Below are 12267 nucleotides of genomic sequence, written 5' to 3' on the forward strand. Positions count from 1 at the left end.
TACGCCAAGACTGCCTCAGTTTCTTCGAATTAAATTTGTTAAGCGCTGTTTCTAACATTAATAATTTATAATATTAGTCGATTTTGTATAAGCTCTGATCATTGTGCTGTTGCATTAGTAGTTTTTTGATTTTTTCGTATGGAAATAAGTTAGCAATGATTATAAAAATAGAAAATATATGTATGATAAAGTGAGCGATCTAAGCTGCAATTTTCTTTTCTGCCTTGCCAGTCCACTCCTCACGCAACTGCACCTTGCAGCCCAGATCACGCAGCGCAGCCTTGATGTCCTGGGCCACCGATGGATGCTCAGCCATGGCTGCATTCAGCAAATCCTCAACCCCAAACGACAACCACGACTCGCATTGATTGCGCGAACGCGACACCATATTGCGTATGGCCCAGGCGCCGTTGCGCTGCACAATCTTGTGCTTGGGATGGCGACGCAACGTCTCCACAATAATCTCTGCAATGCCCGTCTCAAAGAAGGCAGCGCTATGCTCCTGCACACGCAACGTGAGGGTCGTTATGCACGCCAAGGCGGCGGAAACAATGTTCTCGTTGGCCTGATGCGTTTCAAGCAACTCCTTGATGATGGGCGCCACTCCCTGTTGGACAATGTGCGCCTTAACCGCATCATGTCCGGCTAAAGCACGCAGCAATTTCAGTGCTTCACGATTCAAACGCTCCTGATTCAGATTTGCTTTCATGATGTCAAAGATAAGCTTCAGACCGCCCGCGTCGTCAATCAGCGTGCACAGTTCCTGTCGCACGGCCAGCGTGCCAATAGTGAGCAGCAAATCGGACAGCACATTCACATCCTCGTACTCGGGCAGCAGTTGCACCAACTCCAGTAGCAGCTCGTTGGCAATCTGTCGCGCATGCTCATGAGCACAGCCAAACTCCACCCTTATATCATCGTCCAACACCAGGAATCGCAGCACTGCAGTCATCTCACGCACCACACGCGGATTATCCTTTCGCAGCAGAGCCTTCGTTAGCTTCAAGAGATTGCTGCTTATAATGTTCTGACGATTCATCTCATGCATCACGCATGCCTTCTGCAGCCACTGCAGTGTTAGGCAAGTGACATCCAGCTGTTGGTCCTGCAACGCCAGTAACTTCAGCACAATGGACAAGGCCTCGGCATCGAATAAATCTGGCTGCTTCTGCGACAAACTGTTGGCAGCCTGCAGGCATTTGCAAAGCAGCGTCGTATTAATCTCTGTTTCTTGAAGTGTCTGCTCGAGCAATGTGATCAGTGCATCATGCGCACCATTCTTGCCAGCCAGGACACGATGAGCCAGTGACTTTTGGCACTCCAAATCCAGTACAGTAATCAGTTCCAACAACTGTTGAGTGTCCTCAGACTTTTGGCTAATGAGTGTCTTGATTTTATCCAACGTTTCATTGATAATCGGTCGTCCCGTTTCATTGTTGATGGCCAAGTCTTTGATAATGTTCGCGAGGTTAATGCCCTAAACATGCGCCATACATAGATACAATAGAAGACAAAGATTAGATGACGCATGCAACAAGACAACAAATAATTACGCACCTGCGCTTCAAACTGTTTAATCGTCTCTTCCTTGGCCTCCGATGGAGTCATTGAGAAGTCTATGACATTCTCTTTGACGACCTCGTCGAATGTATCTTGCGAAATCACCTTCGACATCTTAACTTCAAATTTAGGCTATAAATGCACAACAGCTGCAAATAAAGCGACGTCTGCTTCAATTTTACTTTGTTGTTGTTGTTGTTTTTCTTGTTCCGCAACAACTCCTACACGGTAAAAAACAGTTTTTTTGTTCAACGGTGAACTGGCAGTGAGTATTACTTGTGTGCGTTATGAAAGCCACCAAAACATAACACCAAATAAACAACGTCAATTATCGTAAAATAATCTCAACGCTTGAGTGCAAAATAATTATTAATTTTCTGTTAATACTTGTTCGTAAAATGCGCAACTTAAGCAAAACAGCTGTTGTCGGTTTTACTGCAACCAGGGCGGCACAATAATCGAAAAAACCAGTAATGCTTTCAAATTTTCCTTTGGTTTTGGCCGAAAATGATTAATAATTTCAAACGATTGCCTAGTTCTTATTACCAATTATAATATTTACAATGTTCAACGATTTTTATTAGCCTCTTCTTTGATGGTTTTGCTAAATAATATATCGATTTGCAATATATTGCCGGAAGCAATCGAAATGCAATTGGAAGCTCGCATATATCGATAGTTTATACACAATTCCAACAAGCGGGACGGTCACGGCACGAAAATAGTTGAATTTATTTACATTTTAAATTTAAGTAGTAGGCGCAGTTAATTATATTATTCACAGTCATTTACTAACAATAAAATGGGCTTCGTTTTATCGAAATTTCGGGTAAGATATATTGCTTCGCAGTGGCCTCCAAAAAGCAAAGAAATGCAACGAAAACATACATAGATATGACGCTGAGGGCGCCTACATATTTTTCGCTTTTGCACACACACAGCGATTTATGTGTACTACATACAACGTACGCATTTCTAATTATAGAAGGAAAAATCTACGACTGCTGTTCTGGAGGGGCTGCAAGTTCAGATCCAAGAACTTGAGAAATATGTGATCAATACGCAGGAGCGTAAAAGACGATTTGTTACGAACTTTGTTGGCTTCACAATTGGCGTCTACATTGTTGGCTTTGCGCTATGGTACTTCTTCTATTTCCCGCCAACGATGCAAGAACGCATCATGTACCTGGTGCCGTTACTTCTCTTCCCAGTGCTGTGAGTGTTTTTGTCAAATGGTGATTCAAACTCAATCCGTCAATTGATCGGTTGTTTGATGATCTCATTCCGCGCAATGTGCATTTAATATTTTTTGTTTTTGTTGTTGTCTTTCTCGTTTAGCATTGTTTTCTTGCGTCAAATGTTTACGTGGTATTTTCAGCGCAAGCTTAACAAAAATGGCGATAAGCTCAAGCAGTTGAAGGAGAAGAAGAGCAAGATATTGGAGCAGGTCATGGACAAAGAGACCTACAAGGTAAGGGCAGAGAAAGAGATTATTATGAAGTTCTCTTTTTTTAAATATAGTAATTGTTTCCTTATTCTAGGTGGCAGTAAATCTTCTTGAACGCTTTGGCGATAAGCAACAGAACCGCATGTTGGGCACAGTTCGGTCCGCTGTCAGTAGCACATCCCTCAATAAAACGACGGCACTGCAACGCACACCACAACAAGCAGCAGCAGCTGCTCAACAGCGACAGCTAACGCCGTACAGCGGCGTTTATCGTAACATGAATAATAATCTGAATAGCAGTGTAATGGCTCCGATGTTGCAAGTGCAACCTTCAACGCCACAAGGCCGCACAATGCAGGAGTTGCGCCGGCGCACCCCGTTTCCCATTGTCGATGAGAGCAAACGCAGCGCCTTAGATCGCATTGTGGACTTTTTGGTGGGTGACAGTCCACAGAATCGTTATGCCATGATCTGCAAGGAATGTCACAGACACAATGGTAAATATATTAGCTGCAACTTTGTATCAATTGTATGCGAATCATTCTTCTTCATTGCAGGCATGCTGCCAGTAGGCGACTACGAATATACGACGTTTCATTGTGCTTTCTGCAATGTGCTAAACCCGGCACGCAAAGAGCGACCTGTGGCGCCGCGACTGTCACTGGAAGCAGCGCATCCACAGACGCCGCAGTCGACGCTGCGCAATGACAGCTCTGACAGTGATTCATCCGACGATGAGGATGAAGATTACGGTGACTAATTGAAGAATTCAACAAATTGTACATATATCTTTAATGATGTTTATTCCAGATAATAAGCTGTCGACACGTCGTGCGCTGCACGATGATTTGCCAATGACTGATAACGAAGCTGATACTAAAACTGAGGCTGCCACAAACGCTGGTGATGATGTTTCAACGACTGCAACAAAAGTAGAGGAGACTGATGCTGCAACTACTGCTGCTGCCAGCGAGACTGAGGCAAAAGAATAGAATTGCGAATAGTTTCAGCTCTCCCAAGTGCGCCATGAACAGGTTTTTTAGGCTCCGCAAAGCGGTAGCTTTAAAATAAATCAACTTATTATATTATATTTCGCTTAGAGTTTACATTATTAATATTAATTAACACTTTGTTGGTAAGCAACTTTTATTATTTTTTTAAATACGAATCTTTGTTCAATTGTAGTCACTAAATTTACCCCCATACACACACACTCACTAGTTTAAATCTACAAAACACAAACAACTTTATCGAAACTGAACTTCTGAATAATTGTTGAGTTTGTCTTGAAATACAAAAATTTGAAAATTGAAAACCAGCTTAACATATATGGCAAATATGCAAAGTGGCTTTCTTTTTCACGGCACACCTTAAGCACACGCCCCGTTAACAGCCATACGTCAGCACACAGAAGGAAATTGATAATTAAAAACTAGACGAAAAAGAAGGCGGCAGATAATGGCATAATAACTTAAAACGCGCCAATGTGACAAAACAAAAACAACAACAAAAAACAAGAGTTATCGGCAACTTACATGAGCGAGAACAAAACCAGCGACTGGAGAGACAACCACACACCAAATGGCCGGCCAACGGGGTGTGAGATCTGTATGAGGAGAGAACGAGACTCGGATTCTGACTGTGACTGCATTATGCGAACGGTCAACAATTTCAATTTCGCTAGCTTTTATTTTTCCGGGCCATTGATCAAGGCTAACAAGATCAGTTTGCAGCGCGCCCGCGCCACAGTTACAGACCCAGCCACCGCCACGTAACGCATTCGCATTAGCCAGCAGCAGCAGCAGCAATAGCAAAGAGAGCAATCGCAAACCGTTAGCAGCAAACACTAATACAATCATAATGCACTGCCACCACCAACACCTACAAGTGGAGCAGCCGCGCCCGCGCACATTCCTGGCCAATGGCTGGCGGCGGCAGTTGCAAGCACAAATTATAAGAATTAAACTAAATCTGTTACACCGTTGCCAACAATTGTCCATGTGCTATACTTATTGTTGTATGTGTTACCCGAGGCCGCTGGCCTGTTGACTGTTGCCTGATTAGCTCATAATTTGTGTGACAGCACATTACTCGCCTTGTAATTGAATTTCCCAATTTGCCTTGTCTATCGATCTATCTCCCTCTCTGTCTGACGGCGCTCTCTGGTCAGGAAGTCAATGCGTGCGACATTGGACTGGACAGTTGCATGCGTCGGTAATGCGTATGCGGCACAGCTCAAACAACAACGCCTTCTTAAGGCGACAATGTGCAACAACAACAACAGTAATCCACAACATATGCATTGCGATTTGCATAAGCTTATCGAAACCTGCTACAGCTAGGGATGGCAAACATAAGCCCCTATATTGAAAAGAAAATGCAAAGTAAATCGTTTTAATTAAATATTTTTTTATAAATATTTCTATATACTCCGTTTTCATAATACATGCTTCTATTTTACTTAATTTGTTTATGCACTTTTTGACAAGCTTTGTTATTAAGCACTAGCACTTAACTTTAAAGTATTTACCTGTTTTATGAAAAACAAATTCAAATTAGTAATTATTACTTTATTTTGGTAAGATTTATTTTTTTAAATTATGCTATATTGTATTTTATTATTTATTGTAATTTAAAAACTAAATCACATTTTTTAAGCTTCCTTGCCAACCTCTAAATTTCCAAAACCATGTGTTTTGCTTTCTAAATATATATTTTTCAATATTTAAATATACGTTTTATTAATATTTTTGTATTTTCCTGCAATTAAAAATTTAAATATATTCACTGTATTTACGAAATTTTTTTTAAAAATTAAGATTAGTTTTAAGACTAATAAATTTGTAAACAGAAAACAAACGGCCTTTTTTCTGAGTAAATATTTGTTGTTTCACATGATTTCTATTTGTATGCCACCTAAAGCATAAATTTCCATTCTAATTTATTTTTGAACGTTCTCAATTTATAATATTGACTTATCTAATTGATCAATTAAGTATAAGTTATATTTGATACTTACACTTATTTTTATGGCTGCACTTACGATTTATGAATAATAATGGAAATGGAAGAAATAAAGAATGATATTAAGTACTTAATGAAGGCAATTTAATTATCGATCGTCCATCCCTAGCCTAGAAGGCAACACTTCTATCGGCACTCTCGAGTGCAGTGCATTGAATCTAGTGCAATGTCGCTGCACCGAAACCCGTTTGCATGGGGGACTCGCCTTCCGGGCGACTGCGGCAAAGGCAGCGACAGCGACGACGATGTTGATGGCGTTGGTGATGGTGATATCGATAGAGCTGAGGCTGAGAGGTTGAGGTAGATTGAGACTTGGTGGCATGACTGGGCAACCTGTAGCACGAAAATGAAGTGATTCACGAACAGATCCCATGACAGCCACACACCATGTGGCAAGGGTTGAGTGTGGATGTTAAAGCTCAGACTGAGACTGAGACGGAGACTGCAACGGCAAAACAGCGATTTGGCCAAATGGCAAAATGCAAAAAACCAAAAGGCAAAGAAACGCCAACGCAGAGAGCTAAAGACAAACCATTGTGGCTAGAATGCGATCAAATACGAATTCGAGTATCCACAAGTTGGGGGCTTAGTTCATTGCTATTGCTAATGACGGCATGCCTGTAACTCGATATAAGTATGTACACACATATGTCTGTCTGTCTATTTACTAGATATAAGTAAGTAAGTACTATATGCATGAGTATTATGTGTGTGTGTGTGTGTGTCTGTTCCGTGGCCGTTCGATTTATTTGTTCGCGTTCGCGCTCACAACAAAGACTCTAATAATAATCTGTTGGGCCAATCAAGCAAAATATGCGCGAGATCAGTCAACAACAACAACGGCAACGTATACGAGAATTACAGCAACAAATGCAGTTACCATTGCCGCACCAAATCTGCGCCAGCCAATGAAAGTGAAACCGACCCGACTTCGACTGAGATAGAGACTGAGACTGAGGCTGCGACTGAGATCGAGTCTCGGTTCTAGCCGGTCAACGAGAGACTGTGCTCGGCTATATAAGCTAAGTGACGGCGTCGTTTGTCCCACAGTGCAGCGCTGACCAGGAATCCAATTGGAAGTTTAAGTTCGCACTCACGACTTTATAGTCCAATTGGCCACAAGGATTATCCCCCAAACACTACACACATTTCAATCCACCAACATGTTCTTCAAACTGGTAAGTTGAGGCATTCCGCATTACGCATTCTGGATTCAAAGTTCATACATCTCCTGCCTCCTGCAGATGTTCGCCTCCTGCCTGGTCTTGGTGCTGGCCAAGCCACAGCATCCGCCAGCTGCTCAATATCCAGCTGGTGTGAATCCTCAGGACTGTCCCGGCTTCCCCATCTGTGATAATGCACGCCTCCACAATCCGCATTCGCAGTGGCAGCAACCACAACCCCAGTGGCAACAACCCCAGCCACAGTGGCAGCCACAGCCCCAGCAGCACTGGCAGCAACCTCAACAGCAATGGCAGCAACCACAACAGCAGTGGCAGCCACAGCCCTCGTGGAATGCCCAACCAGCCCCGGCTGCCGGTGGCGGTGACAAGTATCCGGCTGGCATCAATCCCCAGACCTGCCCCAACTATCCCTACTGTGATGTGAATGCTGGACACGCTGGTGCCCCAGTTGCTGCCCCACCATTGCCCGGCTGGACGGAGCGTCTCTATCCCGCTGGTGTCTCGCCCCATCAGTGCCCCAACTTCCCCTACTGCAACTAAGCTGCTACTCATCCGTCCTTTGCTATCCACCCACACTTTCCACACTGTCGCCTACAATCTGTCTACAATCTACGATCACTCATTACACGCATTTTCCACTTACTTAGCTTCCTCTTAACGCTACAAGTTCTCAATTATAAAACTCTGTTGTTGGCGTCAAATAAAAAAGCATGTTGGTCATAAAAATAGTACAAGGAATGTCGATTTTTTTACTATAGCACAGTCAAACAGCAATAAAACGAACAGTTATCGAATTAATAAATAACACACGAGTACATGTATTAAAATCAAAGGCGGTTTCATGATCTATAATTAAATTAATTATACCCCAAAATACGGCTTAAAAAATGGTTAAATTCAAATCATTTCATTATAGTGAAGTTGAGCTGCTTGAACTGTTTGTTTATCGCCATTAAATTGTACCATAAACATAGATAAATACCTTTTAGAACTGTTTCTAATCGTCTGACTCAATCATGTGGCAATTTCAGTCCAATTGATTAGCTGCTCAATCGTTCGACAGTCAAACTTCATTATAAATTACAATTCATAAACAAACAAACAAAACTATTTTTAGAATTTAATAAATGCAAGACAATTACTGTGTTTTTATTGAACTTTTCTATTCTTTAATAATAAATTTAAATAAATAATATATCATTAAATACAGTTATTTTATTGCTTTGAATAATTTTGACAACTCACTCGTGTTTTTCTATTCTCCTACAAATAAATCCAAATTTTTGCCTTACATTAAATTATTGTCATTAATAATAATATCATGAACCTTAAGAAAATATTTTCCAGTGACATTTTAGATTTATCTTATTTATCCAGTTTGGTTTAGCGACTATTTATCTACTGGCAAATATTTCACATACACGAGGTCGTATACTTGATTTATTTTTATAATAAAATCCACAGTGCAGTTTACCAAAAATGTTGAGCTGTCACTAAGTGCATTTATTCATATTTAAATTGTGTACCTTTTTAGGTAGAAGTAAACTTGACAACCCACTCGACGTTTTGTTGTAATGAACTCTATTATTTTGTAAGTAGTTAACCGTACTGCAACTTGATTTATGTCTTGATTGTGTTGGACTTGTTTTTAAAGCAGCAAGAGCATTAGGCTCGATTCTGGTAGACTCTGCGTTTACTATATTACGAAAAACTGACCAAAACCTTGTCATGTGGCCAGAATGCGGCACGCCCTGTTTACAGAGTTTACAACAAACAGTTTTCAGTTTGAGTTTTCTGTTTTCTGTTTCAGTATCAGTTCCAGTTCCGCGCTGGGACAAGGAGTGCGACTTACAGGTGATCACCTGGCTGATTGCTGCTGCTGCTGCTGGCTACAATTGTTGCTGTTGTAGTTGTAGTTGTTGCTGGTTGACCCCGAGCCGCTTTTGTGAAAGTCGTTCTTGCAAAACGGCGGCCACTTCGAGTGGCCAAGGTCAAGTGCAACTGCAAATTAAAAAAATTATAATAATCATTTGGCTCTCAACCCAAACCCGAAAGTTACAATCGAAAAATCTCACTTTATTTACAAGCACTTTTTTTATTAATTTGGTTTATGTTGTTGTTGTTGTGATTGTTATTAGCTTAAACATTGTACAGTATTTACAGAGCAAAAAAAAGCAAAGGCAGGAACTGAAATTTACAGCCAGCCATGGGAGTGGGAAGACCAACCCTTGTGGAAATCGTGGTGGAAATCGTGATGATCCTCATGCACATGCACGGGCAGAATCTCCTCGTGATGCACATGATGGACGGGCACCTCCTTGTAGATGGGCACATGCACCTCCTTGTAGACGGGCACGTGCTTCACCACGGGCACCGCTACCTTCTGGACATGATGATGATGCACGGTGTGCACCTTGTAGGGCACATGGATTGTGTGGTGTTCGCTGAGAATCGCACGTGAGAGAAGAAGAGAAAATTAGCTCATTGGAAAGTGATGGAAAGTGAAATGTTAATGAGGGACGAGACTAGCTAAGTGGAAAGAGAGGGTGCAGTCACACAATAATTGGCATTCAATGTTATTAGCTAATCAGTGAATAGCTGGCAGCTTGCTTAACTTGTCCAGCTCCATTATAGTCCGTCTCACTCTCACTGTCATTCTCCGTCTCATTCTCTATACGCTGCTCGTTGGCAGTTGCTTGAACTCTCCGCTGTTGTCGCTCGTTACTGTTGTTGTTGTTTGCTATTGCCACTTGGCACGGGAGGCCGAGACCGAGACGCGGACCAATGCTCGGAATTTGTAATTAACAGCCGCAATTATGTGCGCATTATAATGCAACAAATGCCAGTGCCTGTGAAATTCCTGAGCGTTGTCTTTTGCCACAGGTTCAGTGTCTGACAATTGAACTGCATCGACGGCATCGTCCCCCAATCACAATCCCCCAACCCCAACCCCATCTCCATCCTCATTCCCATTCCCGATCGAGATCATAGCATAGCTAAGTGTTACAAGCTCTATTCATATTGATTGCTTCATTTCAAACGCAAATCAATAAATAATTCATAGAGACAAAATGCCCGGCACTTAAAAAGCTATATAAGTCTGGCCATAAACTCAACTAGCTTGCACAACATGGGAAGCAATAACTACAGATTGGAACATTAATGACCATAAATGGTTTAATCTCTGGTTGACTTACTGCTTGCCAAAGAAGCCGGGACTGGGCGCCGAGTATGCCACAGCGAAGAGTGCTACAAGGATCTGAAAGTGCGGAAGAAAATAACAAAAATAAGTCAATTATAATAATAGTTTAAATGTATGTATAGTAAGAGTTATGAAATCCAAATTATGAAAACAATTTACGACATAGGATAAGCTAAGTGTAATAATAAGTGCAATTATTATAATTCTTGAAATTTTCGTAAAGTGATAATAATATATAAGACAAAAGGAATAACTTTGTATAAGAATACTATTATTAAAATAATGTAAAATTTCCATTGAAAGAAGAATGAAATCTTAATATTATGAATAATCTAATCTAACAAAAGAAAGGCTCTCCATTGCTGTGAATTGAAGAAATATCTAATATTAATTTAACGTTTCTTATTATACTTTTTCACTTAAAAAGTGTGTAACATACATTTATTGAGCAAAACAATAAGAAACTATTCTTAAAAAAGGAAAAATTATGTCTCTCTTAAAAATGATGTTTAGAAAAATGTTTTACACAGTTTCGAAAAATACTATAAGTTTATGTTGAAATTGCAGATTTCGCAGTCGTATTGCTTTTCGAAATATTTGCGAAACCGTAGATTTTTTTGAGAGCTTAAAGCAGTTTTACTTTTTTGTATGCTTTTTAAAGTTTTCTGTGTGGTAATAAAAATTCCCCTATTTCTTGTAGTTCACTGGAGAGCTGAAAGCCCTTGGCAAGTTATTGCACTTAAATATCCAAATACTTGAGTGTGTTGGTTTTGTTGTCGATTATATAACTCTGGCTGCATGACTTGCTCTGTTTGGCACTTTTTTGCACACTTTGCACACGAGTCCTTTTGTCTATGTTTTTTTTTTTATATATATATTTATTATTATTTGCAGTTTATTCCTTTCACTTACGAAAACTTTAAGAGCGGTCATGTTTGGTTTGTTTTGGTTGGTTGTATTTTGTGGTTGCGAACGCGCTTAAACTTTTAGCTGATACTGCCAATGCGTCTGCCAATGACTGATAACCATTGGCCAGCGGCTCATCCATTTTATAGTCAATTGCAGGCAGGCGCCAGCAGCAGCGGCTAACAGCGACGACAGCAGCAACAGTCGTCGACAGTCGCAGCGGCGCCAGCTGCGACGACAAATGTAAAAGACAAACGTGACGCACAGCAACAGCAACAGCAGCGGCAGCAACAGAAACTGCAACAATAGCAACAACAACAACAACGGGAGCAGCGCACTGTTAACTGTTTTATGAGTTGGTTAACCAAGAGGTCTGTCCGTCTGTAGTTTTAACCCGAAGGGGGTAGACAGTGGAGCAGATAGTGGGGCAGCTAGAGCTACTATATGAAGCTACTGTGGCTACTGCAAGCACGCATCAGTTGCTGCAAAAATTAACTCACAATTAAGCCAGCAGTTGTCGTTGCCATTGTTATACCCGGTAGACAAGAGGTTAAAGGGTATTATAAAAGAATGACACCTGAAAATCGATAAAAAATATATATAGGTATTTGCAATTAGCACTTATTACTTATTATAAATGCAACAGAAACCAAAATTTAATGATAGTACTTATGTTGTTTATATCTTTATTAAGTTATTTTTTAATATGATATGTACGTATAATTCCAATTAAATTCTAAATAGATTCAGTGATAATATACAGTAAAAAATTAAATAAAATTAACAGAAAGCGTATCCTATTTCAGCACTGATTTATAATTTATAATTAATCTATATTTTAATAAAACAATTTTATAAACTATTTTCAGTTAGTAAGTTTAACCAACAACTTAATTACATTTTTTTTATATTTGTATTTTTTACAATACATCTTTCAAAAGTAC

At 40.4% G+C, this 12267-nt stretch overlaps 4 protein-coding genes across 4 annotated transcripts; 2 read left to right on the top strand and 2 right to left on the bottom strand.

The window, feature by feature from the left end:
• Window positions 1–44: 44 nt before the first annotated feature.
• LOC117572756 (armadillo repeat-containing protein 6 homolog) lies at window positions 45–2104 on the bottom strand. The gene is made up of 2 exons (XM_034255840.2): window positions 1558–2104; window positions 45–1477 (listed from the first exon to the last, which is right to left on the bottom strand). The coding sequence occupies exons 1-2, from the start codon at window positions 1672–1674 to the stop codon at window positions 200–202; spliced, it is 1395 nt and encodes a 464-aa protein (XP_034111731.1). The 5' UTR covers window positions 1675–2104; the 3' UTR covers window positions 45–199.
• A 137-nt stretch (window positions 2105–2241) lies between these two features.
• Window positions 2242–4333, top strand: LOC117572758 (endoplasmic reticulum junction formation protein lunapark-A). The gene is made up of 6 exons (XM_034255842.1): window positions 2242–2389; window positions 2546–2775; window positions 2899–3031; window positions 3102–3504; window positions 3565–3759; window positions 3818–4333. Exons 1-6 carry the CDS (start codon window positions 2363–2365, stop codon window positions 3997–3999), a joined length of 1170 nt encoding a protein of 389 aa, XP_034111733.1. The 5' UTR covers window positions 2242–2362; the 3' UTR covers window positions 4000–4333.
• A 2735-nt stretch (window positions 4334–7068) lies between these two features.
• Window positions 7069–7949, top strand: LOC117571462 (integrator complex subunit 3 homolog). The gene is made up of 2 exons (XM_034253613.2): window positions 7069–7209; window positions 7276–7949. The coding sequence occupies exons 1-2, from the start codon at window positions 7195–7197 to the stop codon at window positions 7753–7755; spliced, it is 495 nt and encodes a 164-aa protein (XP_034109504.1). The 5' UTR covers window positions 7069–7194; the 3' UTR covers window positions 7756–7949.
• Window positions 7950–9311: 1362 nt separating this feature from the next.
• On the bottom strand, window positions 9312–11428 carry LOC117569556 (histidine-rich glycoprotein). Its single transcript, XM_034250773.2, has 3 exons — window positions 11330–11428; window positions 10413–10474; window positions 9312–9659 (listed from the first exon to the last, which is right to left on the bottom strand). The coding sequence occupies exons 1-3, from the start codon at window positions 11348–11350 to the stop codon at window positions 9410–9412; spliced, it is 333 nt and encodes a 110-aa protein (XP_034106664.1). The 5' UTR covers window positions 11351–11428; the 3' UTR covers window positions 9312–9409.
• Window positions 11429–12267: the final 839 nt, after the last annotated feature.

This window comes from Drosophila albomicans, chromosome 3 (genome assembly GCF_009650485.2).
Source record: "Drosophila albomicans strain 15112-1751.03 chromosome 3, ASM965048v2, whole genome shotgun sequence".
In the NCBI taxonomy this organism is placed as follows: Eukaryota; Metazoa; Arthropoda; class Insecta; order Diptera; family Drosophilidae; genus Drosophila; species Drosophila albomicans.